At 46.8% G+C, this 27,737-nt stretch overlaps 1 protein-coding gene across 1 annotated transcript; it reads right to left on the reverse strand.

Moving 5' to 3' along the window:
- Window positions 1-357: 357 nt before the first annotated feature.
- Window positions 358-24,592, reverse strand: LOC134434761 (olfactory receptor 14A16-like; the record flags this gene model as incomplete). The annotated part of the gene is made up of 2 exons (XM_063183375.1): window positions 358-387; window positions 23,816-24,592. Coding segments are annotated over 2 exons (807 nt in total), but the record flags the coding sequence as incomplete, so codon positions are not given.
- Between the last annotated feature and the right edge of the window lie 3,145 nt (window positions 24,593-27,737).

A 27,737-nucleotide genomic window follows, 5' to 3' on the forward strand; every position in this document is an offset into this window, starting at 1 on the left:
TCTGTCTGGGAGAAGCAGTGGCCCCTCCCTCAAGATAAATTGGTCGCCCTTCAGGACCTGGTGTAGGAGCAGTTGGACCAGGGTGAAGCCGGCAGGGGGGCTTTGTACAAACCACGAACCAGACAGGGCTGCTGTAGAACGTGCCTCGAACTGCTTTAATTTTCAGCATCAGTCTCATTATATGGTTATGACAATGGGAAGATGCCAGCAGCTCACATTCCAGGCAGCAGACCAGGAACTTAATGTTACAACTTACTTTATAAGTTTTTTGACCAATCACACAAAGCAAAAGCACACTGACAGCAGTTCTATCCAACCACTATAAGCACAAGTACCTTTGGTAAAAACAATACTTGCTTATTTCTTATACAATACTTGCTTGTAAACCTTAAAACACAATGCACAGAGCTCCATTATTAAGCTTTAATCTTCCTAATATCTTGCTAGATAAACTTTGTGTAGCTTACAAAGCTATTCCAGACAAGTGTTAATGCACACACCATTGTTCTATTTTCCCTTGCTTTTCTACAGTTTAAATAATTTTTCTGCTGACCTATCTCATGGCTGCTGCATAGCTCTGCTCACAGTTCTGCTGTGTCTGAGGCCTGCATCTTAAAGCTTTCCCAAAATCCTCTAATTTTGTGGATTCCCACACAAGGTCATCTGGAGCCTTCTACCAGTCTCTGGAACACTCCTGTCTTCTGCATCAAAAAGAAATCTGGGAAGTGGAGGTTGTTGCAAGACCGCCAAAAGGTTAATGCCGTGATGGAAAGCATGGGGACATTGCAGATGGGCATGCCATTGCCTACCATCCTTCCCCCAGACTGGTCGGTCCTCATTGTGGATCTGAAGGATTGTTTCTTTACGATTCCTTTGCATCCCGATGACAGACTGAAGTTTGTCTTCTCAGTGCCAGCGATTATCGAGGCTGAGCCCGCGCAGAGATATCAATGGAAGACATTGCCCGAGGCATGCAGAATTCTCCTGCCTTGTCTGGAGTTGGCAAGCAGATTCCTGATGCACGTCTGTATCATTATATGGACAACATTCTGGTGGCTATGCCCACCCAGGATGAGCTGCTGAGGATTCAGCCTCAGTTGCTCGATGCTTTGCATGCTCATGGGCTGCAGGTGGCTCCAGAAAAGGTTCAACAACAACCACCTTGGAAGTACTTGGGGGTCAAAATTCTGGAAGGGACAATCCGTCACCAGGAGGTGCAATTTGTGCATTCTGTGAAGACACTGAATGATGCTCAGAAATTGGTAGGTGTCATCACTTGGTTACATCCGTACTTGGGGCTAACCGACTCACAGCTGTCTCCTCTGTATGATCTGTTGAAAACAGACTCTGATCTAAAGTCACCTCACACACTGACCCCTGAGGGGCTTAAGGCGTTGGAGGTGGTTCAGCAAGCTGCTTCGGCTTGCCAAGTTTATCGCATTGATCCCTCCGTTCATGTCACTGTGTTCATCAGCACTCCAGATTTGTATCCCACGGGCATCATTGGCCAATGGAGTGACAAATGGTCCAATTCCTTGCATGTGTTGGAATAGGTTTTCCTGCCCCATCTGCTGCAGAAGATGGCAACTGCATTGTTTGAGCTGATTGCTCGCATGATAATCAAATGCCGGCAACGGTGTTTGCAATTGATGGGTGTGGATCCCACAAAGATCATACTCCCGGTGCAACGGGGGATTTTTACTGGAGCTTTGCAAACAGCGTGCCCCTGCAGAGTGCTCTGGAAAATTTTTCAGGGCAGATCATTTATCATCTGCCCAGTCATAGGTTACTGCATATGGCAAAATTCGCACAAATCCCTTTGCAGCCAAAAAATACCCAGGAACCTGTGCAAGGACCCACCGTCTTCACTGACAGTTCAGGGAAAACAAGAAAGGCCATTGTTACCTGGAGGGATGGATCTGAGTGGCAGGTTCTGGAAGCTCATGAGGATGGGTCAGCCCAATTGGTTGTAACTGAGGGCTGCTGTCATGGCATTTGAGAAATTTTCCCAGGAATCTTTCAACTTGGTCACGGATTCCGCCTATGTGGCCAATACCGCACAGAGCTTGGGTCATTCGGTTTTGAAGGAGGTCAGTAATCCTGCCTTGTTTCATTTACTGAAGACCTTGTGGTGTGCCATTCAGGCCCGGGTTCATCCATTCTATGTTCTGCATGTGAGGAGTCACACCAATTTGCCGGGCTTTATAGTGGAAGGTAACACGAGGGCTGACAAGTTGGCTAACCCAGTGTGGAGAGCGCCTCAGCCTGATACACTCACGCAGGCGGAGGCATTGCATGGGTTTTTCCACCAAAACGCACATACCCTGCAGAAGCAGTTTCAGCTGACGCCCACTAAGGCTCGTGACATTGTTGAGTCATGTGATGACTGCCATGCACTTGCTCCGCCTTTGCCGGCAGGGGTAAACCCCAGAGGCCTTAGGGCCTTGGAGCTTTGGCAGACCGATTGTCACGGTTTGGGCCTGGCACAGAGCCAGTGCCCCCATGAGAATACCCTCTCTCTGGTGTCTGCTGTGACATGTGACCAGGAATAAGCAAAGCAGGCTCCAGCTTAAACATAAAGAAAACATTATTACCTAAACTACAAGAAAAGAAGAAAAAAACTGTAAGGGAAAATTGAAAACCTTACAAAAAGCACTTTCCTCCTCTCCACCACCAAAATTTCCCAATCCGATACATTCCCCCAAATCACCAACTGCCCAATCTGGCACCATCCTTTAAAATACTCAAATTTCAGTCCATGAAGAGGAGAGGAGTCCTTCTTGCACCATAGGCTTCCCCTGGAAACATGCTGAAACCTCGTGTGCTTCCATGTCACTCAGCACCGTCCGGAAAGTCCTTTGCCATTGCGACATCTTCCTTCCATGCCCAGTGCTCTCACCACTGTGCATGGACCAGAGCTGCTTTTGGGGTTGTCTTTTAAGGATGCCTTGTCTCACTCCAAAAAAGGCACACTCTCTCCTTTGGGACATCTGTCCCCCCATTTTTTTTTCCCATCCCCTGGGGCCGAGGGGTACCCACAATGAACCCTCCTGGTTCTGAGGCACTGCCTCCCCCTAAATGCAGTGTCTGTGTCACAGGAATAAAACTGGTTCAGTCTATTGAAGCCCCAAAACAGATAGCCTTCAAGAAATCATGAGTTAAAACATAGAATGTGAGGCATTTGAGGGAGGCATAATGTTAGGAAACACATAGAGTAATTAATCAGCTAGAGCATGGAACACTATGACAAGAAAGAGATAGGAGTAGTAAGAACTGATGGGCTAAGCATGTTCAGAGCCAACAGTGTCAAACTGACCCTAAGGACTTTGCCAAGCCATAGAGACCAAGCCAAGTATACCGGAAATTGACCAAATTAGGAGAGGAGTTCAAAAGTTTAAAGAGGAAGACTCATCAGGAGACCCTAGCCCATGATGAAGGCAACTGGAACAACCACCAAGATGATCCTCAAAAGAAGTGTCCCCGCCCACGCTCCGCCTACACCACACCCCCTATGAATATGCATGCAAAGAAATGATGATGTATATGATCTGATGTAATCCTATATTCAAACCTGTATAAAAAGCTTGTTTTGTTACCGGAAACTCAGAAATCCATTTTGTGATTTCTCCGACGCGTCGCAATAAAATACCTCCTGCTTATCTGACTTAAACTGAGTCTCTTAAGCAGTTATTCTCGCCTTTTGAAGCAAAATTCGGCATCATTTTCTGGCGACCCAGATGGGACCAGACAGGAGATCCGGGCCTTGAGAGGTCCTCCCGGGCCGAGTCCGGGGTCAGGACTCTCCAGGCGCCCTGACAAATTTTTGTCAGAAGAGACTCCCCCCCCCGGACCAGCGTTTTCAGAAGACGAAGAGTTCCCTGCATCTCCTGCTCCAATTAAGAGGTATTTTAATTGTTTATTGGTTTTAAGATAAAGCGCTTTGTTGGGAAACGGGGGTCAGACGTGACTGCCCGACGAGAAAGCTGAGAGATGCTCCGGTAAAGAATCCCTACTGGGTTAGAGTCCCAGAAATATAAATGCAAGTTAAAGTCCTGCTACTAGACTGGGTTAGAGTCCCAGAAATATAAACGCAGGTTAAAGTCCTGCTATTGGACTGGGTTAGATTCCCAGAAATATAAACACAAGTTAAAGTCCTGCTGGAAGGAGTATTTGTTTATCTTACATCTGTTTTTTACTGTGTGAGAAACTGTTTTAAACATTGTGCATTGTGTTATAACACTGTAGATTAAAGGTTAAGAGCAATCTATAACACTGTGGATTAAGGGTTAAGAGCTAAAATTGCTCTCTGAGAGGTCTGTCAGCCAGTGATCTTTTGTGTCTGTTCTATGTGTCTGTTGCGAAATCTTACAAGAAACATCTTTATCCTGTCTACGGTTGCGATTGCATGAATCTAGCAAACCAGTATCTCACGGTCTGTAGGCAACCTCTCGTGACCAAACCTGGTAAAACAGTCTGTTCTGATATAGACCATAAGGTAGGAACTATTTCATAAAGGTGTGCAGGTGTGGGTGAGAGTGAATGAAACGCAGCATTGCTGCGAAGTGAGCAGGAGTCCCACTCTGAACTAGCATATAGTATCTGCGAGAAAGAGACTGATCCGATTAAATGGGCACAGAGAATAGCCATGGGAAGTCAACAGAGTAAGGACGTAAATATGAAAACCCCCTTAGGATGTATCTTAAAGCACTGGAAGGACTTGGGAAGGATTCCAGGGGGAAACATAAGTAAAAAGACACTCTTTAAATATTGCACACAGTGGTGGCCGTTGTATAAGTTAGATGACAATGAGAAATGGCCACTGGAGAGAACAACTAATTATAACACTATTTTGCAATTGATGCTCTTTCTCCGTCGACTTAATAAATGGGACGAAGTGATGTATGCTGACATGTTCTTTACCCTAAAGAACAAACCAGAGTGGCAAAGAGAGTGCGAGGTAAACGTAGCACCTCAAGACCCCCTGGTACTAGCCCTGGAAAAAGATAAGAAAAGTTCAAAGCCTAAAGAACGTTGCTGTGATGCATGTAGCATTGGGCAACAATGTCTTAAATTAACAAGAAGAGATAGTGGAAAGGAGAGCGAAATAAGCCTGTGAGAATACCATCCATTCGCCCCAGGACGGGAAGGGCCTCTTCCCAGGCCAAAAGAAGAACAAGGAGATCCTAGCCCATTAAAGGAACTAGAACGATGGTAGAAATCTAAGTTTGGGCACGGCCCCCAGAAATTAGACAACAATTAAGAAGAAGATAGCCCATTAAGATCGGAGATTGAAAAGAAGAAAAGCAGTCCGCAAGGACCAGATAGTACACAGGGATCGGGGAGCTACAGAGATGCTGACAGCCCACCCAGACTAGAAGCCGAGAGGGAAGAAAGCAGTCCACATGAAACAGAGAGCCGAGAGGAGACACGCAGCCTGCCCGAACTAAGCCCATGTAGAGATAGTAGCACACCTAGGAATGGAAGTTTAAGGAAATCAGGTTCCTGTAGAATAGAAACGAGCACACCAAAGACAGGAGACAGAAGTAACTCACTGGCAAAGTTGAAATATAGTGAGAAGAATGACAGTGAGACATGCGAGAGGGAGGCAGAGAACAACTCACAGAAGCTGAATATAGTAATTCAGATAGAGGATAAGAGAGATAGAAGAAGAACAGAAGATGAGAGGGACAGTAGCCCGGAACAAAATAGGCGCCGGCAGATGCGAGAAGAGAGGCGACAGATGCAGAGCAAGAGGCAGTTAGACTGTGTTAACCATGCTAGGAGAGTAGTAGAAAAAGAGTTAACAGAAATAGAAGAAGAAAATGAAGAACGAGAAAAAAGAAAGAGAAAGGAGAAGAAAAAGAATAGAAGAGACATTGAGGTGCAAGAAGAAGATCCCCGAGAGGGGACCAGCCATTCGTATTATACCAGATCTGTAGCATGGAAGGACGCACAGCAAAGAGAGGAGGGGAACCTTACCATAGCTACTCTCTGACAACTTATGCCAATGGTAGGGGAAAAGACTAGGATAAAGGTGCCGTTCTCCACGAGTGACCTGAACAATTGGAGAGAGGAGGCAAGAAACTTCAGGAGAAATCCAGAGGGGGTAGCAAAAAAGTTTGAACTAATAGCAAAGAATTTAGACATTGATTGAGAAGATATAGAAGTGATGCTGTCAGAATTGACAGATACAGAAAGAGAACTTGTATTAGAGACAAGAAAACGACATGCTCAAGTATTATCAGAGAGACTAGAAGATAATTTCCCCAGCAGTAAACCAGAATGGGACCCGGGCAACGAAGAGCATTATCGGCGACTAGTGCAGTATAGAAAACTAATAGCGATGGGCTTGCGTAATGCAATCCCTAAGGCTATCAATTGGTCAATGTTATATGACATCAGACAGGGAAAAGATGAGACCCCATCAGAGTTTTTAGATAGACTTAAGGCAGCTATGAGACAATACACACCTCTGGACCCAGCAACGGAAGAAGAGAAAAAACACTTGTTAAGATTAATGATGGGACAGAGTAACCCAGACATCAAGAAGAAATTACAAAAGCTTGAACATCCAGAAAATAAAAACCTGGAGGTGTTGCTGAATGAGGCATAGAAGGTATATAATAATAGAGAAGTTGAAGAAAAGAAAAAAAACGACAAGAAGATAGCTCAAGTAGTGACTGTGGCAGTGGCAGCTCAGAAGACAGGTTACTTGGAACCTAGAACTAAGAGAAGAGGTAGAAGCAACCCAGTAGGAGAGAGAAAGAGACTCCAACCCCACCCAACTAGAGTAGGGCCAAATCAATGTGCGCACTGCCTACAGATGGGACACTAGAAGCGAGAATGCCCCCAACTAAGGGAAAGGCTAATGGCCACTACTACTAGCACACATCAAGATAGTGAATGAGGGAGACCGGTAGGCCGTACCCTAGAAGACCCACTAGTTAAAATAGAGCTAGGGGAAGGTAAAAAGGAATTAGACTTTTTGATTGATACGAGAGCAACTTTTTCAGTCTTAAATCAAGAATTGGTACCTAAAAGTGATGAATTTGTACAAGTTGTGAGAGCAACAGGCCAACCAGAAAAGGCTTACTTTTTGAAACCCATTAAATACAAAATTAGGAAACAAATGAGAATTCATCAGTTCTTATATTTACCAAATTCACCAAAGCCCTTATTGAGAAGAGACTTATTGGAGAACTTGGGAGCCATAATAAAGTTCAACAAAGACAAATTAGAATTTCAATAAACGAAGAACGACTGATCACGGCCCTAAGCCTAACAATCAGTTGTGTAGAACCTAAACCTGAGAATCACAATTTCGAGTGAATCCTGAGCGAGGCATACCCATTAGTGTGGGCTACTAATATACCTAGAAAATCAAAACAAGCAGCACCGATTGTTGTTGAACTTAAAGACGGGACAAGACCGATGGTAAGAAAACAATATCCTTTGAAGATAGAAGACAAGAAGGGGATTAAGCCCATAATCAAAAAGTTTCTAGAACTGGGGTTATTGGTAGAATGTGAATCAGATTTTAATACACCAATCCTGCCAGTAAAGAAACCTAATGGAGCTTATAGACTAGTTCAAGATTTGAGAGCAGTAAATGAAATAACTAAGACATTACATCCATTAGTTGCTAATCCATACACGCTTTTAACTAGACTGAAGGATAATTTAGCCTGGTTCACCGTATTAGATTTAAAAGACGCATTCTTCTGCCTTCCCTTGGCTCCCGAGAGTCAAAAGATTTTTGCTTTTGAGTGGGAATCTGTAGATAAAGGAAGAAAGACCCAGCTTACCTAGACGGTATTGCCTCAAGAATGGGTTAACTCCCCTATGATTTTTGGAAACCAGTTAGCCAAAGAATTAGAACAGTGGGAAAGGCCGCCGAGAAACGGCACCCTTCTGCAGTACGTAGACACCCTCCTAATAGCAACAGCAACAGAAGAAGAATGCATTGAATGGACTATTTCCTTGTTAAATTTCCTAAGTTTAAGTAGATATCGAGTTTCTCAACAGAAAGCACAGCTGGTGCAAAAAGAAGTGGTGTACCTAAGATACGAAGTCTCCAGAGGACAGCGATCCCTGGGAGCAGCTAGAAAAGAGGCCATCTGTCAGATGCCTAAACCAGAGAGAGTGAGAGATCTGCGCGCCTTTCTGGAGATGATAAGTTGGGGTCAGCTATGGATCTACCAGTACGAGATACTTGCTAAACCACTGTATGATTTATTGAAGGAAGCTAAGGACGTTCTAGTCTAGACCCCAGAGGCAGAAAAGGCCTTCAAGAAGTTGAAGCTGGAGCTAATGAGAGCACCGGCCTTAGGCCTCCCAGATGTATCAAAACCATTCTGGCTGTTCTCCCATGAACGACAAGAGATGGCCCTAGGAGTCCTAGCGCAGCAGTTGAGACCACACAAGAGAGCTGTAGCCTACTTCTCCAAGCGATTAGATGAAGTAAGTAAAGGATGGCCAGGCTGTCTGAGGGCAGTGGCCGCAGTGATAATCAACATAGAGGAGGCCAAGAAGCTCACGTTAGGCCAAAAGGTGACTGTGTTAGTATCTCACACTGTGTCGACTGTGCTAGAACAGAAAGGCAACCATTAGTTGTCGCCTTCCAAATTCCTAAAATACCAGGCCATCCTGGCTGAATCAGATGACGTAACCATTCAAGTAACTAACATTGTGAACCCAGCTTCATTTCTAGAAAGGAGACCCCCAGCAGAACCCATCGAACATGACTGCCTAGAAACAATTGAAGCCGTCTACTCCAGTCGCCCAGATCTCAAAGAAGAGCCGCTCGAAGATGCAGACAACTAGTTCTCAGATAGCAGCAGCTTCGTGAAGCGAGGAGTAAGAATGGCTAGCTATGCAGTCACTACTACAGAAAGGGTAATTGAATCTAACCCCTTGCCTGCAGGGACTTCAGCCCAAAAGGCAGAGCTGATAGCTCTGACTCGAGCCCTAGAATTGGTAGAAAACATGCAAATTAATATATGGACAGACTCTAAATATGCCTTTTCCGTTGTACATGCTCATGGGGCCATCTAGAAAGAAAGAGGACTATTGACTACACAAAGAAAAATAATCAAACATGCAGAAGAGGTTCTGCGACTGCTAGATGCAGTCCAACTCCCAGCACAAGTGGCCATAATGCATTGTAAGGGACATCTGAAAGGTAACACTATTCCAGAAATAGGAAACAAGAAGGCAAATACAGAGGCTAAATTGGCTGCCACAAGAACTAAGGAAGTAGAAATAGTGGCCCTAATACCAAGAGAGCTGGATACCAATACCCAGCCAGATTACCAAGAATCAGATCATAGATAGATTCAAAGAAATAAGGGCAAAATGTTAGAAAATAGTTGAGGTCAATTAGAAACAGGACAGTTAGTAATATCAAGAAACGTGATGTGGCAGTTTGTAAAAGCAGAACATGAAAAGGCCCATTGGGGTCTAGACCCACTTTACCAATATTTGCAGACCAAGATAGCAAGACCGAAATTATTTACCACTGTAAAACACGTTACGTCCCAGTGCGAGCGGTGTCTGAAAAACAACCTGAATACGAGAACCAAAGTACACCAAGGAGCCATAAACCGAGGTAAATTCCCAAGTGAAATATGGCAGATTGATTTTTCTGAACTCCCAAGAAAAGGGGGGTTTCAGTATTTGTTGGTGTTAACTGATACATTTTCTGGGTGGCCTGAAGCATTCCCTTGCAGGACAAATAAAGAAAGAGAGGTAACTAAAGTATTGTTGAATGAGATTATTCCACAGTTCGAGATACCAAAGAGCATTTCTTCGGATAGAGGTACACATTTTTGTGCAAAAGTAGTGAGAGCAATAAGTAAAGCATTACAAATCAAATGGCAATTACACACACCTTATCGTCCACAGGCCAGTGGGCAAGTAGAAAAGATGAATCACCTTATCAAACAGAAAATTGCCAAAATATGCCAGGAGACTAATTTACAGTAGTATCAAGCTTTACCTATTGCTCTGCTAAGGCTGAGAGTCAAACCAAGATCAAAGGAAAAGTTAAGCCCATTTGAAATTTTGTATAGTAGACTTTATGCTATGCAAGTTGTAAATAGAGAAGCCATAGACCAAATCGGAAATCAATACATTTATGATTATGTAATTACAGTAGAGAAACAGTTTGATAAAAATGCTACTGTGATGATAGAGCACCAACCTAAACAACCTGACTGTAAATTGCATCCATTTAATCCCGGTGATTAGGTGTATGTTAAGAATCTTTTAAGAAAACCCCTACAAGAAAAGTGAGAAGGACCTTTCCAAGTGCTGCTGACCACCTTCACCGCGGTGCGGATCAAAGAGCGACCTACGTAGATCCATTATTCACGAGTCAAGAAAGCTCCGGAGAACAAACAAGAGGAAAAGAACAAACAAGAAGAAGAGAACAAACAAGAGGAGCAGACGTCATGATCCTGACTCCACCTCAAACCTTTGCAACTTTGATCATTAGACTCTTGATAAGTATAGCTCTTCCCCAAGACTCTTCCCCAATAGACCCATGGTCTCATGCACACCAGTGTATCCACCCAGAGTTAAGAATGAGCAGACCCTATTTCGAGGTTTATGCCTTACGTAATAATCAGCCATACGCAAGTGAAGTATGAGATCAGCCCTCCATGATAGCATACAAGGGAGACCAAATCCAAATTGAGTGTCGAGAGCTTGACCCAGTAGAAGGAAGAGAAGAAAAAACAAGGCGACTAGTATTAACAATTCAACCCTCGATGCCAGCCTCTGAACATAACCTTATTACCTTTAGTCCCGTGAGAATGGGTAAGCCCACTACTTAGATTCAGCAAAAGGGCCCAATTTCATGTCAATGGAGTGACTTCAGGGAAGATCCACCCGGATCACAACCCCGAACCTCAGTGATTTATAGAGAAGATTCGCTTAGAGAATTACATCCTCAAAAGATAACCTATAACCCTCACCCCCTTCTCTATCCTGCAAGAAAGATTGTAGCATCTAGTGGTCCTGAAGAAGAGAAAGCACAGTGTGAGATGGCATTTAGATTAGATCAGTCGATGACGTTCACATGTGAAAGGGAGTTGAAAACGCAAGAACAGAGTTTTAGCTTCCCCGGGCGTGCCGTCCAATATAGGGTAGAATTACCGAGAGACGTGATCCCATTGTATCCAGATCTAGACTTGCCCCAAGAAACCACCCTACCAGTAGAATGTAAAGCAGTACATAACCTAATCTTTATAAGGCCTCAGGTGATAAGAAAATCTAACGAACTAAAATTATTGTTAGACCCCACTTATTCCCTGAAAAAGGTGCAGATGAACATTCACACCAATATTACTTATTTGCAAAAAGATTGCCGACAATTTATACAGCAAAGCCTCAAGGGATGGAATGCATGGCTAGCGACAAGGTCTCATCACAGAAGAACAAAAAGAGATCTAAGTGAGTGGATTGGCACCTGATTTGGCATAGTAAACACAATAGATCAAGAGGTATTAGTAAACAAATTAAGTACCGTCACGTCGAGCTTCAGAAAGCTTAAGATGTCCCTCAGTTCATCCATGCTTACATTAGCTGAAACACAATCGCTAGTAGTGAAATTACTAACCATGGTAGCAAACCATACTGCAGAGGATTTTGTAAAGCTTGCTGACTACACAGGAGAACTTAGCAGAGACATTGCACTCGCTATCCAATGCTCTCAAACGCAACAATGAGTACAATCAGTAGCGGCAAGAATAATGAGAGAAGGAACGTCAAGTATATTACCTCAAGAAATAAGGGAAACGATATTAAAGGACAATCATACTACACAATTTGAGAGGGACCACCAGGCTTGGTGGCAATTAGCGAACTTCACTTATGAACCTCAACAAGAACACATTGAAGCTTATGTCCTCACCATTAGTGCAGCAGAAGAGAGAGCTATCTTTCCCATCCTCACTCTAGGGACAATACATCAAGATGTCATTGTCAAGCCAATAGACCATAACGTCTAGGCCAGTTATGATTACACCAAAAAGAAGTGGCAATCAGTTAGCACAGAAGCATGTATTCCCAAAGGACAATTAGGCTATGTTTGCGAAAATGCTGTAGTAGAAGCTGAAGATTTATGCTTAGATGCTGAAAATAGTGTATGTACCTTAGAAATGCTTCCGCATGATAGAACACAATCACAAGTTTACTATATAGGAAATGGGTGTGCTTGTGTAAGGACAGCTTGTGACAACGTCACTATAGATAATTGCCAAGAAGAGACTAACAATACTAACTTCTGTGTATGTAACTTTACCAAAATCGTAGGTTGTGATTTTCATTGCACTGTCCCAATAACTACCCAACAGCTAATTAACGCAGATTTCAACCTATATCAAGAGGTACCGAAATTACAAATAGGGATAGACGTCAAGATTCTTAAAGCAATGCTCGCACATCGCAAAGTAAAAGAATTAGTGCAAAAAGTAAATCAAACAACTAAACGAATGGTATGGCAAGTAGAACATAATTCAGAAAAGATAAAAAATGTCCTGACCAAAGTAGAACAAGTGAGCCAGCATCATTAGTGAGATATCTTTACAAGATACTCCCCAACAGCTACACAAGTCTTCCACTACCTAGTGCACCCAATGCTAATAGTCATAGTAGTTTTGTTACTATTAACTCTCACAAATATTTGTATGTGGTGGAAACTAAGAGTCATAATGAAAAAGACCCAAATGGTTTGAGCTATAATACGAGCATATCAGCGCCCTATAGAGCCAGAACTTGACGAAAGAATTCGTAAGTTATAAGAAAAAGGGGGGAATGAAGCCCCAAAACAGATAGCCTTCAAGAAATCATGAGTTAAAACATAGAATGTGAGGCATTTGAGGGAGGCATAATGTTAGGAAACACATAGAGTAATTAATCAGCTAGAGCATGGAACACTATGACAAGAAAGAGATAGGAGTAGTAAGAACTGATGGGCTAAGCATGTTCAGAGCCAACAGTGTCAAACTGACCCTAAGGACTTTGCCAAGCCATAGAGACCAAGCCAAGTATACCGGAAATTGACCAAATTAGGAGAGGAGTTCAAAAGTTTAAAGAGGAAGACTCATCAGGAGACCCTAGCCCATGATGAAGGCAACTGGAACAACCACCAAGATGATCCTCAAAAGAAGTGTCCCCGCCCACGCTCCGCCTACACCACACCCCCTATGAATATGCATGCAAAGAAATGATGATGTATATGATCTGATGTAATCCTATATTCAAACCTGTATAAAAAGCTTGTTTTGTTACCGGAAACTCAGAAATCCATTTTGTGATTTCTCCGACGCGTCGCAATAAAATACCTCCTGCTTATCTGACTTAAACTGAGTCTCTTAAGCAGTTATTCTCGCCTTTTGAAGCAAAATTCGGCATCACTATGGCCACACAAGAAAAGTCCAGCCAAAAGGCCACTCCAATCATCTCTCTCCCCACTCAGCCAGTCTTCTCCACTTCCCTCGGGCCTGGTGCTTGTTATCTCATCTCTTATCTCTCTTCTAATTCAGCTCTGAGGAGGATCAGCATTTTTTCAAGGTCCCAATCATGCAAGAAAAGGGTTAAAAATTTCAGTCTCTGCCTGTCCCAGAGCTCTGGCACTCCCATGCTGCTGCTGGGCACCTTCTCGCCACACTCCCCTCTTCTCCTCCTCGGCCGGCTGCTATGACGTTCCGTTGCTGGCTCTCCCCTCTCCCTCTCTCTCTCTTCTGGGGGGGTGGGGGGGGGGAGGGTGGCTACCCAATGTCTCTTGGAGCTCTTCCACCCTTCCATCCTCAAGGGCCTCCTCACCCCCCATCTCTGTCCAGCCCCCAGCAGCAGCAGCAGCTGGACAGGGGAGGGAGATTGGAGCTCTTTCCCTCGAAGTTCCAAGAGAGCCTCCCAGGGCCAAAGCTCTGGTTTTTAACCCCCGTGTGTTCTCGGAGGTGTGTCCAAACCCCCGGCCATATCAGGTGCCAATATCAAGATCTCAGCACCCATTGGTTTGACCACAACCCAGCACACCGATGTCACCACAAAACCAAACCAAATCCAGGCAATCAAACCAGAAATCAGCCAAGAACTCTTCCTGGGTATGTGTGAGACACAAAGACAGTGAGGGCAAAGATAAAAGGAATATGGGCCAAAAGCTTAACAGAGCTCAAACTTAACAGGACTTAACCTATAACTTAACTTTAACTGATACCTTCAACTCCCCAATTTAGCAAAACAACAGCACTTAACACTATTTAACCTAACTTAAAACCTATGAGTTAGAAATTTAAAAGAGGAATTACACTTCACAATCTTTAACTTAGCTAATAAATTAAATTTAACAACTTAGAAAAAGAACAACTCTTAGCAGCATTTAACTTTGTTTAGACCTCGTGACTTATACTTGCTTACTGATAACTGGATATCTGACTGACTCAGCTATCCAAGGCACTCCAACCCCTCAGAGAGCAGCATTTTTGCCACACTTCCCCAGCACAGGCACTTCTGTGTGCACACAGACGCAAAGAGTCAGTGCAAGGCACCTGTGAGAAATTCCCCTGAGGGCAGGGAATGCTCCCTGTGGATCCTTTGGCATCTCCCCAGTGAGTGAAGGGCTGAGCCTGGAAGGAGGGGGGGATCAGCCCAGGCTCCATCGTTGTTCGGGATCCCCGAGTGCAGCAAACGGGAGAGGCCCCACTCAGAGGGAGTCGCTGGCCCAGGAGAGCTCCAAGGGCTCCTTTTGGAGTGCTGTTTGTAGGGCCCCAAGAGAGGGGCTTCAGTCCCAGCAATGGCTCATCCTGGCTGCCCTTGGCACCAACAGCTTTCTTTGGCAGTGTGAGAAGAGGGATGTAGTGCCACAGAGGGAACAAAAACAGTTCCCAGGGCTGATCCTACAGAAAGCAGGAGCTGGCTGGGCAGCAGCAGTGGCTGGAGCAGACAGTGTTTGTGATGAGCTGCAGAGGAGCTGAGCCCAGGGGCTGCTGGCCAAGGCCGAGGCCCAAGGAGCATTTCTCAGCTGGCAGGGCGGCCTGAGAAGGGGAGGGGGGAATGCAGCAGCACAGGGCCTATGGAACCAAGGGACCATTGTGACACTGTGGGGCGCTGTGAGACCAAGGGACCACTGTGACACTGTGGGGCCCTGTGAGACCAAGGGATCATTGTGGCAATGTGAGGCCTCATGGAGTCATGGAGAGCACTGTGACGTTGCTGGGCCTCATGGAACTAAGGGGACCGAATTGATGCTGTGTGACTCCATGGAATGTAGGGATCATTGTGACACTGAGAGGCTCCATCAAACCAAGAGACCACTGTGACACCGCGGGGCCTCATGGAAGCATGGAGGGCATTGTGACCCTTTGGGGTGTCATGGAACCAAGGGACCATTGTGACACTGCAAGACTCCACGGAGCCAAAGGTCCATTGTGACATTGCAAGGCCTCCTAGAACCATGCAGACACCATTAAGAGACTTCACAGCCTCATGGAACCAAACATCCATTGTGACATTGCAGGGCCTGATGTCATCAATGGTCCATTGTGACACTGTGGAGCCAAAGGAGACCATTGTGACACTGCAAACCCCCAGGGTCCAAAAGTCCATTGTGACATCGCAGGGCTCATGGAACAGAGGAGTCACATGACATTGTGGGGGCCTGGGGAACCACAGAGACCATTGTGACACTGCAAGGCCTCATGGAATCATTTGCACCATTGTGACACTGCAGAGCCTTCTGGAACCCAGGGACCATTTGACACTACAGGACTTCTTGTAATCAAAGGACCATTGGGACACTGTGGGACTCTATGGAAACAAGGCACCATTTTGGCACTGTGGGGCCGCATGAATCCATTTTGGCTCTATGGGGCCTCACAAAACTAAGGGAACACAGAACAGGTTTGGCTGGTTTGGCCTCCCAGGGGCCACCTGACTGGTCCAGCTGACATTGGCATGTTGAGGGTCACTTCTCATCTGCTGCTGAAACACTGGGATTCCATGCTTTTCTTGCCATGGAAAAGAACTCTCCTCCTCCTCCAGGAACCCGTGGCCAAAATTGGGATTTCACCTCCATATTTCCTTATATCCAGAGATTGTTCCCATAGGAATATGGCCAGGACAAGTCTGGCTGGCAATGGTTTCACAAGGATCACCTCTCATTGGTCCTTGAAACACTGGGGAAGGCAGCGTGCTTTCCTTCCTATGGGAAAGAACTGTCCTGCTTCTCCAGGCACTCATGGCCAAGACTGGGCTTCCACATCTAAAATTCCCTATCTTCAAAGAATGCTTCCAGACAAAATCTGCCATTCATGACAAGTCTGGCTGGCCTAGGCCTAGTGAGGCTCTCACCTGCCTTCCAAACACTGGGGCTTGATGCTATGGAATAGAACTGTCCTTCTCATCCATGTGCCCATGCCCAGAATTGGGATTTTACCTCCAACAGTGCCTGTTGTGACAGACTGGAGGAGATTGTTGGCTCAAGACATTTCATGTGTGGGGGAGGAAGAAGGGGTAGGTCCCGCCTTACCCTGCCCTGTGACCCCAGAGCTGCCCTGCCCTGGAACCCCAATCCCCCCAGAGCCTCTATGCCAGCCCAGCAGTGGCTGCCAGTCCCTGGCACAGCACAGGCAATGCTCCACAGCCACCTCTGCAGCCCCCAGCCCAGCTCCTGAAGGACCAAATGAGCCCAAGGCCCACCTGGGGGAAGGGCCCAGGAAAACCAAGGTGTATTTAAGGCTGACCACAAGGCATGCACACCTCTGCATCCTAACTCCTCTTGGAATTTCCATCTGAACACTGCTGGAATCCAGGAGTTGATAGCTATGTGTGTGCTCCTCTAAATATTTTATGTTTTTCTCTCTTTCTGTGTCTTCTTCTTCTGTTTCTGTGCTCCTGCAAATTTTGATTAACATTCAATTAAACAGGCTTAGAGTTTGTGAAGTTGAATGGGCCAAGTCAATGCCTTGAGAAGTGTTTTATGTTGATTCAAAGTCTGTTATAGTTTGACATGAGAAGAATTTTAAAAAGTAATACAAAACTTTTTGTGTAACTGACAACCTGTTAAACCACTAAGATACTGAACACACCTCTGTGAAACACAAATGTTAAAGATGAAAAAACCCAGGAACCTCCTCTTTCTTTTCCAGTCAACAAAGAAGTAGTGAGCCCCAGCCCCAGCCCCCATCTCAACTAAAGCAAAGCAAAGCAAAGCAAACCAAACCAAGCCAAGCAACCCTGCCGTGGGCTGAGCCCCTTCCCCCCTCACCAGGCTGTCCCCTCCCCATCAGCCCCACTCTAACCAAACCTAACCCCAACAACTACCAAACAAGAAAACAAAAGAGGCTACAAAACCCCAACCAGAACAAAGCTAGCCACAGCTACTAGAATCTTACCATCAAGTCCCCTCTCCCCAAGACAATTAAAATAAAAAACCCCTACAACCGACAACACATACAAAAAAACCCTGCAACTAAAATTAAACACAAAACCTCACAAAAATGGACCATAAAACCAATCCTAACCCAACCACAACTTCTACCACAAGATACTGACAGGTCAGATGTTAACCCTTTCAATACTTCAATCCTCCCTCGAGTAAAAGAAAAACAAAATGCAAGCATATAAAAAAACAACACAAAGCCATCAAAGTCAGTAAAGAAGAAATTAAATCTCAAAAAATCTATTTTTCATTAAAACACATAAAACTATTGAAAAAATTCAAATTAATATCAAAGAAAAACCTCCATGCTAAAAGACAAGAACTGTTAAAATAACTGTAATTACATAAAAAGTTTAAACAGGGGAAAAAAGAAGTAATCCAGAATTCCCAAGAGAAGACACATATTCCCAGAGATAAAAATAATTTTAAAAGTAAATTAAGAAAACTTTTACCTTTAAAGAACTATTTTTAAAACAATACCCCATAAGTCAACATGGCCCATCAACAAGCTGTACAAAAGCTTGTAGCAATAAAAACAACTTCACCATAACAATTTCCCAGAAAACTGTTATCCATGACAAAATTAGGTACCACAAAAAAATTTTTTCCTCCTGTAAAAAAATCTCCATAAATTTACCAAGAAAAACATCCCTCCCAAAGTAATCTAAAAAAAAAGACTAGTCTAGAAAGAGTAAAGCAACGAGAAATTTTAAGTTTAGTTTCTTTACATTGTCAGTAAAAAAAAAAAGTTGTAAACAAAAATAAGTGTTCTAAAGTGTTTTATTCTTACTACCTTTTTCCTTGTAGTTACTTTTAATAAAATTTTCTTCATACCCTATTAAAATTTTAAGGCTACTTTACCTTTCTCCTAATCATATCTCACAAAAAAAGAAATACATAAATAATTAATTGACACTAAAACCCACCACACTCATCTATACATTACTTCAAAAATCCCAGGAACTCAAACATCTTTACAAACCAAAATCACTATAGTGCCATGAAAAATTTTTGCCAAAGTTTCTCTGATTTTCTAAAGTTCTTCTGAGCTCCTGAGAAATTCTTGTTGGTATTTCTCCAGTGAGTCAAAGTCACAATACTCAAATAATTTTAAATCTTTTTAAATGTCTCCTTGAGAGAGTTGTCTGGGAGATGGGGTTTCAGGGCTTGTGTGTCCTGCTTGGCACAGCCCAGGCAGGGCTTTCCCAGCCACATTCCACACTCCATTTCCCAGCTGGAGCCGCTGCTGCCTCTGAGATGTGCTGCCCCGGCCCCAGGGACGCTCTCCTTGTCTGCCCATTCCCCCACGGTCTCTGGGCAGGGATGGCCTCAGTGGGGGCTGCTGACATCCTCAGCACCTTGGAGGCTGCTGCTGAATTTTCCTGCTCCAGAGGCTTGTTCAGCCTTCAGCTCTTGAGTGCAGGAATTCAGTGTCCCAGGGCTCATTAACATTGAGAACACCTTAATAAGGCAAGCCCCTGGGAGTAATTTGATTTTAATTTTCAAATCTTTTGTGGTTAATTAGATGAATTCCAGTAGTCTATACAAGTTGAATAGATTCTATTTTAAAAGACAGTGAGAAACGATTACTTAGGTCAAATTTAGGGTTTTTTCCCTGTCAATTAATTGATACGTCCTATCTCCAGCTGACACTGAATCCAAGTACCTCCTCATGCAGTTTACATAGATATGAAAATCAAGACCCTTCATGGCAGACAATCAATCAGACTCTGTCCCTACCCCCACCCCACCATTACCTCCATCCAAGCCTGGCACTCAGAGCAGCCTTGTGCAAATCTGAGCTCCCTCCAGCCCAGGCTGCACCTGCAGCTTTCAGCTCCTTGGCTCCAACTCCCACCTGCTTTCCTTGGAGAAGGAGCTGCCTGACACACAGAGGGCTGTTCATTTGTTGTCAGCCAACAAAGCCAAGGCAAGTCACAGCTCCATCAAATGCAAAAGTCGTTCTTCTCCCTGGCTCTGCCCTGTCCCTGATCCCCACAGCCTGTCCTGTTTCCTTCATCCCTGCATTGCCAGGGACTTTCTGGGACAAGGGAGCTCTATTCTGCATGTGGAGGGATGTCCAAGTGCCACCACTGGAGAGGGAGCCACAACTCATCAGGTTTTTGTCTTTTGAGGGATCAGGAACTGGTGAGACTCAGAGGCACAGAAACATTCTCTTCATGGCCAACAGACCACAGTGGAACAGGACAGAATTTACTAACAATCACGCTCTTCCCTGAGCTATGCATAGTGTCTCAGCAGTACCTGATCAGTCCACCATCCATAAGTGATTTCCATACTAAAAAGTAATTTTAGACAAATGTGGTTCTGTGATAGATATAAACACAATTAAGTTCTTGTTCAAAAAAGTTCTATCAGGATGCTCATCCTGGAGTGCGGGAAAAACAGCTCAAACTATTCTTGATTTGCAAAGTTCTCAGTGGTGGATGGAGATGGGAGGTCAGGCTGCTCTTGGTATTGAGGAAAAGCTGAAACCAGCCTGACTCATTTCATCTCCTCATGCCCTGGCTGATCTCCCCTCTTTCCTCTGTCACCCATTGGCTTTTGTCTCCCCCCAGCCCCCTGTGAAGAGCCTGGCTCTGTGTTCTCCATCCCCTCCTCGCTGGCACTGCCAGGCTGGGATGAGGAGCCCCTCAGCCTTCCCTGCTCTGGGCTGGACAAGCCCAGCTCCCTCAGCCTCTGCTCAAAGCCCAAGGGCTCCAGCTCCATCTTGGAGGCCCTTCCCAGACCCTGCTCCAGCTGCCAGACATCTTTCCTGTCCTGGGGAGCCAAAACTAGGCCACAGTGACCTGGATAATCCCCGTCCTTGATGTCCTGGTCACACAGCCTTGATGTCCTGGCCCCTTGTCCCCTGTCAGGCTCTGGGGTGGATCCTGTGGAACATCCTTTGGTGGAGGCTGTGGCTCCAGGTGGGCCGGGGGGATCCCGGGGGACAGGGAACCTGCCGGGCATGAACAGCATTGGACTTGTTGGGAGAAAATGTGAGGGGGAGCTGGGGCAGAGTGACCAACCCAGTGACCTGACACAGCCCTGCTGGGATGTCACACAGCTGGTCTCTGACGTCACAGCCAAATCTGTGATGTCACAGCCCATTCTCCAATGTCACACAGCTGATCTCTGATGGTTGGTCACAGCTGGTCACAGCCAACTCTGTGATGTCACAGTCTCCTCTGTGATGTCAGACCTCTGCCCTCTGATGTCACAGATGGCTCTGTGATGTCACAGAGGCAGTATATGATGTCATAGCTGCTCAAACACCTCACATAACCCGCTCTGTGATGTCAAAGCCCACTCTGTTACCTCATGTTACCAGATGATAAATTGTCTCCACCAGGTGAGCTGACACCCGGACCTTGTTCTCCAAAACCCCAGGCCTGTGGAAACCACACAATGCCCATTGTGTGAGAAGGGGAACTGGAAGTTCAGCAGCCTCAGTGTCCTGCCAGCTCAGCCAGGCCCACGGGAACATTGGGGTCCACGACCACCAGGGACCACCAGAGAGACCCCAAGACAGAACAACACATGGGTGAAGGGGAGGGGAAATATGTGAATGATTTTGGGGTAACCATTATCATATTTATGTTTAGTCTGGGAAAATCAATGAATATGTGTGCAATATACAGAATATAAAGAGAAATTTTCCTTTACTCAGCCTGCATGGCTTTGGGAGGAGCTGTCCCCTGTGCATTCCCCTGAATAAATAATGCTGCTTTTTAATGCTGCATTGGTGTTAAGGAGTTTTCTGTTTTTCCAAATTTTTGGTAACACTCCCACTGCCAAGGAAAGTTCTGTCTGCTACTGTTCACAAACAGAGAAGGGCTGGTGGCAGATGTTGGGCTCAGAGGTTGCCTGGGGCACAGTGACCATGAAATAATCAAGTTTTCAATGTTCTGGGAAAGAAGGAGGGGCAGCAACAAAACTTCTACACTGGAATTTGGAAGGGCAGACTTTAACCTGTTATGGATTTTGATTTTGGGAGCACCAAATCAGGTCCCGATTTTTTGAAGGAAAACATCCCTTAAAAACAAAGGGGTCCAGGAAGGATGGACATATTTCAAGGAAGTAATCTTAAGGGGAAGGAGCAGCCTGTCCCAGTGTGGCAAAAAATGAGCTAGTGCAGAAAATGACTGGCCCGGCTGGCCATGGAGATTTTGTGGGAACTCAAGGGTAACAAGAGGTGCATCAACTTTGGACAGAAGGTCAAGCAGCTTAGGAAATGTTTAAGGATGTTGTGAAGTTGTGCAGAAAAAAAGTCAAGAGGTGAAAGCTCAATTAGAGTTTAACCTGACCATTTCTGTGAAAAAAAAATAGACAATGTTTCCACAATTAAATTAATAGCAAAACATGGGGTATGGAAAACCTCTACTCTTTATTGGATGCAGTGGGGAATATAGAAACTAAAGATAAGGAGAAGGCAGAGCTACTTAACATCTTGTTTCTCTCAATTTTCGATATTAGGGCAGGCTGTCCTCAGGACAAGTGCTCTGCTGAGCTGGTAGATGGGCACAGGGAGGAGAACAGCCCCTGGAATCCAAGAGGAAGCAGTTGGTGACCTGCTGAGCCACTCAGATGCTCACAGGTGTATGGGATTGGACGGAATCCATCCCAGGGGGATGAGGGAGCTGTGAATGAACTCCCCAAGCTACTCTCCGTCATTTACCATCAGTGCTGGCTCAGCAGGGAGGTCCCAGAGGACTGGAGGTGCCAGTGTGAGCCCATCCCCAAGAAGGGCTGGAAGGAGGAGCTGGGGAACTCCAGGCCTGTCAGCCTGACCTGGGTGCCCGGCAAGGTTATGAAACAGATCACCCTGAGTGCCATCACAGGGCACCCACAGGATGGCTGAAGGGTCAGAGCAAGGAAGCATGGATTCCAATGTCTGAATGGAATGGTCTGGATGAGGGGATTGTGTCCAACATCAGCAAATCTGCAGATGACACCAAACTGGGCGTGAGTTTGGATCTGCTGGAGGATGGAGGTAGGAGGGCTCTGCACAGGGCCCTGGACAGGCTGGATCCAGGGCCCAAATCCAACAAGGTGAGGTTTAACAAGTCCAAGTGCTGGGTCCTGCACTTTGGCCACAACAACACCTGCAGCACTACAGGCTGGGGACAGAGTGGCTGGACAGCAGCCAGGCAGAAAGGGACCTGCAGGGACTGATGGACAGCAGGCTGTACATGAGCCAGCAGAGTGCCCACGTGGGCAAGGAGGCCAATGGCTCCTGGGCTGGATCTGTAATGGTGTGGCCAGCAGCAGCAGGGCAGGGATTATTTCCCTGTGCTCAGCACTGGTTGGGCAGCACCTCGAGTGCTGTGTCTAGTTCTGGGTCCCCTGGGGTGGGGAATTAGAAGGAATTTGTATCAGGAAGAGTAAAGAAAGCCAAGGTGAAGCAGAGGAAATGCTCAGGGCATTTTGGGAGTGGCTGCCAGGCTGCGCTGGCTCTGAGCAACAGCGTCTGCAGTGGGACAGGAAACTCCCAGCTGACGGGAACAAACTTTCTGGCTGACTGCAGAGGCCAGGACAAAGCTGAGTGGTTTCCCTGGTGTCCCCCAGCCCTTGCTGGCCGCAGGGGCTGATGGCATTTGTGCTCCCTCAGGTTCATGTCCCCACACCAACAGCATGGGGGTGCTCCCCGTGCTGTGTGCAATGCAAACAGGGGCTGCTGAGCCAGTGCTGCCGTGTGTGTGCCTGCAAGGATGGGGCACCTGTGTGAGCTGGGGGAGAGGCCAGGGCTGCAGAGGGGGGATGTTGTTGGCAGCTCCATGAGGACACTCTGGGACACTGCCCTGGGCTGTGCAGCGCACAGGGGATGGATCAGCCCCTGCTCTGCTGCTCCTTCCCATCTCCTCCAGGGCCCTTGCAGAGCCCCAGCCATGCTGTTTGCCACCAGCCTGCCCACGGCCAGCCTGGGGCTGCTCACGGGGGTTTTCAGTGCTGAGAATTGGCCTGGGTGTGTTCCTGAGAGAGCCTGGGAAAGGAGCCTGGAGCCCCCAGGCCCTGGGCTGAGGCGTCAGCGCTGCCCCAGCAGTGCCCATGGCCTGTCCCTGCTGCAGCCCCGGGACTGCCACCCCCAGGGCTGTGCCCGGCCCCGAGAGCACTCAGGCCCTGCAGCAACACCAGGGCCACCAGGGCAGCGGGGCAAGGCCATGGCAGCAGCACTGGCAAAACCAAATTGGCGCAAACAATGACATCACTTTTTAGAAAATATTTAAAATTTTAAACAAGGACAAAGAACCTCCAAAATGAAACTAACAAGAAGTATTAAAGGTTATGTTAATTACACATGATTTGCAAATACTGGCCAGCAGTTTAATGTTCCTGAAACCATCCAGTCCTCAGTCTCCACACTGCAGCCTTGAGCTCCCGGTTCCTCAGGCTGTAGATGAGGGGGTTCAGGGCTGGAGGCAGCACTGAGTACAGAACTGACAGGGCCAGATCCAGGGATGGGGAGGACATGGAGGGGGGCTTCAGGTAGGCAAATGTGCCAGTGCTATAGAAAAGAGAGACCACGGCCAGGTGAGGGAGGCAGGTGGAAAAGGCTTTGTGCCGTCCCTGCTCAGAGGGGATCCTCAGAACAGCTCTGAAGATCTGCACATAGGAGAAAACAACGAACACAAAACAACCAAATGATAAACAGACACTGACAGAAAGCAGCCCAAATTCCCTAAGGTAGGATTTGGAGCAGGAGAGTTTGAGGATCTGTGGGATTTCACAGAAGAACTGGCCCAGGGCATTGCCATTGCACAGGGGCAGGGAAAATGTATTGGCTGTGTGCACCAGAGCATTGAGAAAGCCACTGGCCCAGGCAGCTGCTGCCATGTGGGCACAAGCTCTGCTGCCCAGGAGGGTCCCGTAGTGCAGGGGTTTGCAGATGGACACATAGCGGTCGTAGCACATGATGGTTAGGAGGCAAATCTCTGTTGCAAGAAAAAAAAAAATCAGAAAGACTTGGGCAGCACATCCAGTGTAGGAGATGTCCCTGGTGTCCCAGAGGGAATTGTGCATGGCTTTGGGGACAGTGGTGCAGATGCAGCCCAGGTCGCTGAGGGCCAGGTTGAGCAGGAAGAAGAACATGGGCGTGTGCAGGTGGTGGTCACAGGCTACAGCGCTGATGATGAGGCCGTTGCCCAGGAGGGCAGCCAGGGAGATGCCCAGCAAGAGGCAGAAGTGCAGGACCTGCAGCTGCCGTGTGTCTGCCAGTGCCAGCAGGAGGAAGTGGCTGATGGAGCTGCTGTTGGACATTTGCTGCTGCTGGCCATGGGGACCTTTTCATGAAGAAAGGACAGCAAATATTTAGAGGAGATACTTGTCACCAAAATAAAAGCCATTTTCCATATACCCTCCTCTGGAATAGACACACACACTCTTTTTTTTTTTTTTTTTGGAGTTCTGGGGTTCTTTTCAAAAGCTTCTCCCTTTCTCTGCTGCTATTCTTGGATATCAGAAAGCCTCAGAATTTCTGTTCCCCCCAGGGAAACAGAGTGCATTCTGTGAGGTAAAGTGATGAATGGAAAGTGATGGTAGATGGTCTCTCATTCTGACCTTTTCAGAGATTCTCTGGGCTTTAACCTTTCTCAGGTGGAGGGGGGTCACATTCCAATGATTCCCCTGTAATGTCACCAGGTCCCGGTGAGAGCAGATGGATCCACCACAGCCCAGCTCCACATTTGAAGCCAAAACCTCATATTGCTCATTTCTCCAACCCAGCAGCATTTTCTGTGTCACAACACCTCTGCCTTTCCCCATCAATCTCATAACTCAGAGATGCTCTAGGACAGGTTTGCACCCTGGATGGAATCTCCCCGCTTGGATTGAAATCTCAGGGAGATTTCCAAGTGTCCTTATGCTGACATTGGATGAAGGGAGATGTAGCTCCTTCCCTGGCTGCACTGACAGCATTGCCCAGAGCCGGGCACTGGGGACAGCGTCACCCTGAGCCAGCTGTGCCTCCTGCCAGAGCCCCCAGGGCCGGGCAGCTGCTCCCAGCCCTGTGCTCTGCAGAGGGAACTGGGCCCGGGGCTGCAGAGCTGCTCCACGGCTCTGCTGCAGCTCTGCCTGCACAGGAGGGGCTGCATGCCTTGGAGCCCCAGCCCTGAGAGCAGAGGCTTGGCTGGGGCACAGGAGGGAGGGGGCTTGTTCAGAGGGAGGGGCTGCACTGGAGGGGGTCCTGTGGGCATCTCTAAACTCTCCCTGCCACAGCATTTCTGGGTTTTGCTTTCTCTCCTTGCCTGATCTTCTCTCTGCTTCCTGCAGATTTTCCTCCTGCAAGTGTTTCCCTGTGCCTGATCTTTCCATGCCAACACTCACAGACCCCAAATCTCTGTGCACTCTCCTTGCCCTGACAGAACCCTGCCTGTTTGCAGGGCACTGGCTGGAGGCAGGTTCTGTTTGCAGCTTGGAGAAAAGACAGCTCAGACTGAGTCTGTTGGCTCCAGCAAAGGTGACGCTGGTGCTGTCCATGGGCAGAGTGACTGAAAGCACATTAGGGATCTCCTGTGACCCTATAATCACCAAAAGTAACAGTTCAGATGTCTCAGACACTTGTCAAAATTCATAATTAATAATTCATAACCTACCTTTAATATTTATCCCCCCTCCCTGCCATTCTCCAAAAGCAGGAAACTGATTTCAAAGTCTTAGGAAATTTTCTCATTTTTGTTAAAATCCTTGACTTGGAATTATTCCATGACTGATTAGAACCCCTCAGCATATCAGAGTTTCATGACGATTTCACCTCTCCTGCACCAAAAATACTCAGAGTTGTACTCACAGAGTCTGTAGGCAGTGGGATGTTCCAGCTTCAGGATGTGGCTCCAGGAGCTGCAGCTGCATTGTCCTGCAGCCAGAGGTTCCTGTGCCAAGGGCTGGCAGTGATTCTTCCCCAGGCACTTCTCAGCACCTTCCCAGCCCTGACTGATTGAAGCTCTCTGTGCTTCTGTGCTGTGCCCAGGGTGGCTGCAGGCAGTGCCCCAGCCCTGCTGGGCTGGCAGAAGAGCTGCTCATCAAGAGAAATGTGCTTTTGAAGCTCTTCTTGGTTACCAGGAGCTGCCTCTGGGCCAGGAGCCCAGCCCAGCTCAGCAGCACAGACACAGCACCAGGACTTTAATTAGCCTCTGGGGCTTTGTGCTCAGGCCCTGAACATCATTCCCTGAGAGGGAGCTGAAGAAACCTCTCCAGAACTCCAAGTCAGAATCCAACTGCAAGGTTTCTTGGACTTTTAATGGGTCCCACTGAGGGACATGACTGAAAAAGTGTCCCCAGGCCCCAGGCGGAGCAGAGAACTGGAGGCAGTGCTGAGAGGTGGGGACAAAGAGAAGCCAAGTCTTGGTGCCCTGGGGCACAGCAGGGTCTGTGCCACCAAGGGCTGGGAGGAGACACCTTGTCCTGCGGCCCTGGGGCCTCCTGGCACAGCCTCAGCCAGGCTGGGCACTGTCAGCCTCTTGTCCTGCCCTCAGCATCCCCCCCTAGCCCACATCTCAGGGGCTTCAAGGATCTGCTGGAAGGAGTCCCTGGGGAGCCTCGCTCAGTAATGCCCTTGGGGGCTCCTTAATTCTCCCTGTAGGGACTGCAGGTTTTTCAAAGGACTTTGGGTTTGGCTTTTGCCTTTGAGTCTCTGAGAGATTTGTGCAATCATGGCCTCCAATTATTTGCTGTAATGAGTCCCTGGAGAGCCTTTGTCAGTAACAACATTCAGTGGGCTCATTTATGCTTTAAGGTACTTAAGTTATTTTAAGGTACTTGGTGTTTCCCTTTTGATACAGACTCTGTGAGAGGTTTCTGCAATCATGGCCCTAATTATCTGCTTTTATTATTCCCTTGAGAGCTTTGCACTGACATGTAGTGGGGCTCATTAATACTTTGAGATACTCAAGATTTTTAAGGTACTCTGCATTTTCCTTTCCACACTGAATCTCTGAGAAGTTATTGTGCCATCCTGGCCTCCAGATCTCTCCTCCAAGGAGTCCATGAGGAGCCTGTCTAGCGGATGGACCTTAGTGGGATGCATCCATGATTTGAGACACTTTGGGGTTTTCTTCTGACTTTGACTCCTAGAAATGTTTCTGCAATCTCCTCTCAGACCCTGAGGTTCCAGGGCTCAGCTCCAAATTCACCACGGGGCTCATTAGGATCAAACAAGTCCTGATAAACCATGGCTCTGCCTTGATTTCCCTCTGCTCTAGTGCAGTTCATCAGAAATATTTCTGTAGTGATTTTGGTTCACCAATTTGTGATTTCTTGGAGAATGCAGCAATTATTGTGGTGGCTTAGGTGTTGG

The sequence above is a fragment of the Melospiza melodia genome, unplaced genomic scaffold, assembly GCF_035770615.1.
Source record: "Melospiza melodia melodia isolate bMelMel2 unplaced genomic scaffold, bMelMel2.pri scaffold_47, whole genome shotgun sequence".
Lineage (NCBI taxonomy): Eukaryota > Metazoa > Chordata > Aves > Passeriformes > Passerellidae > Melospiza > Melospiza melodia.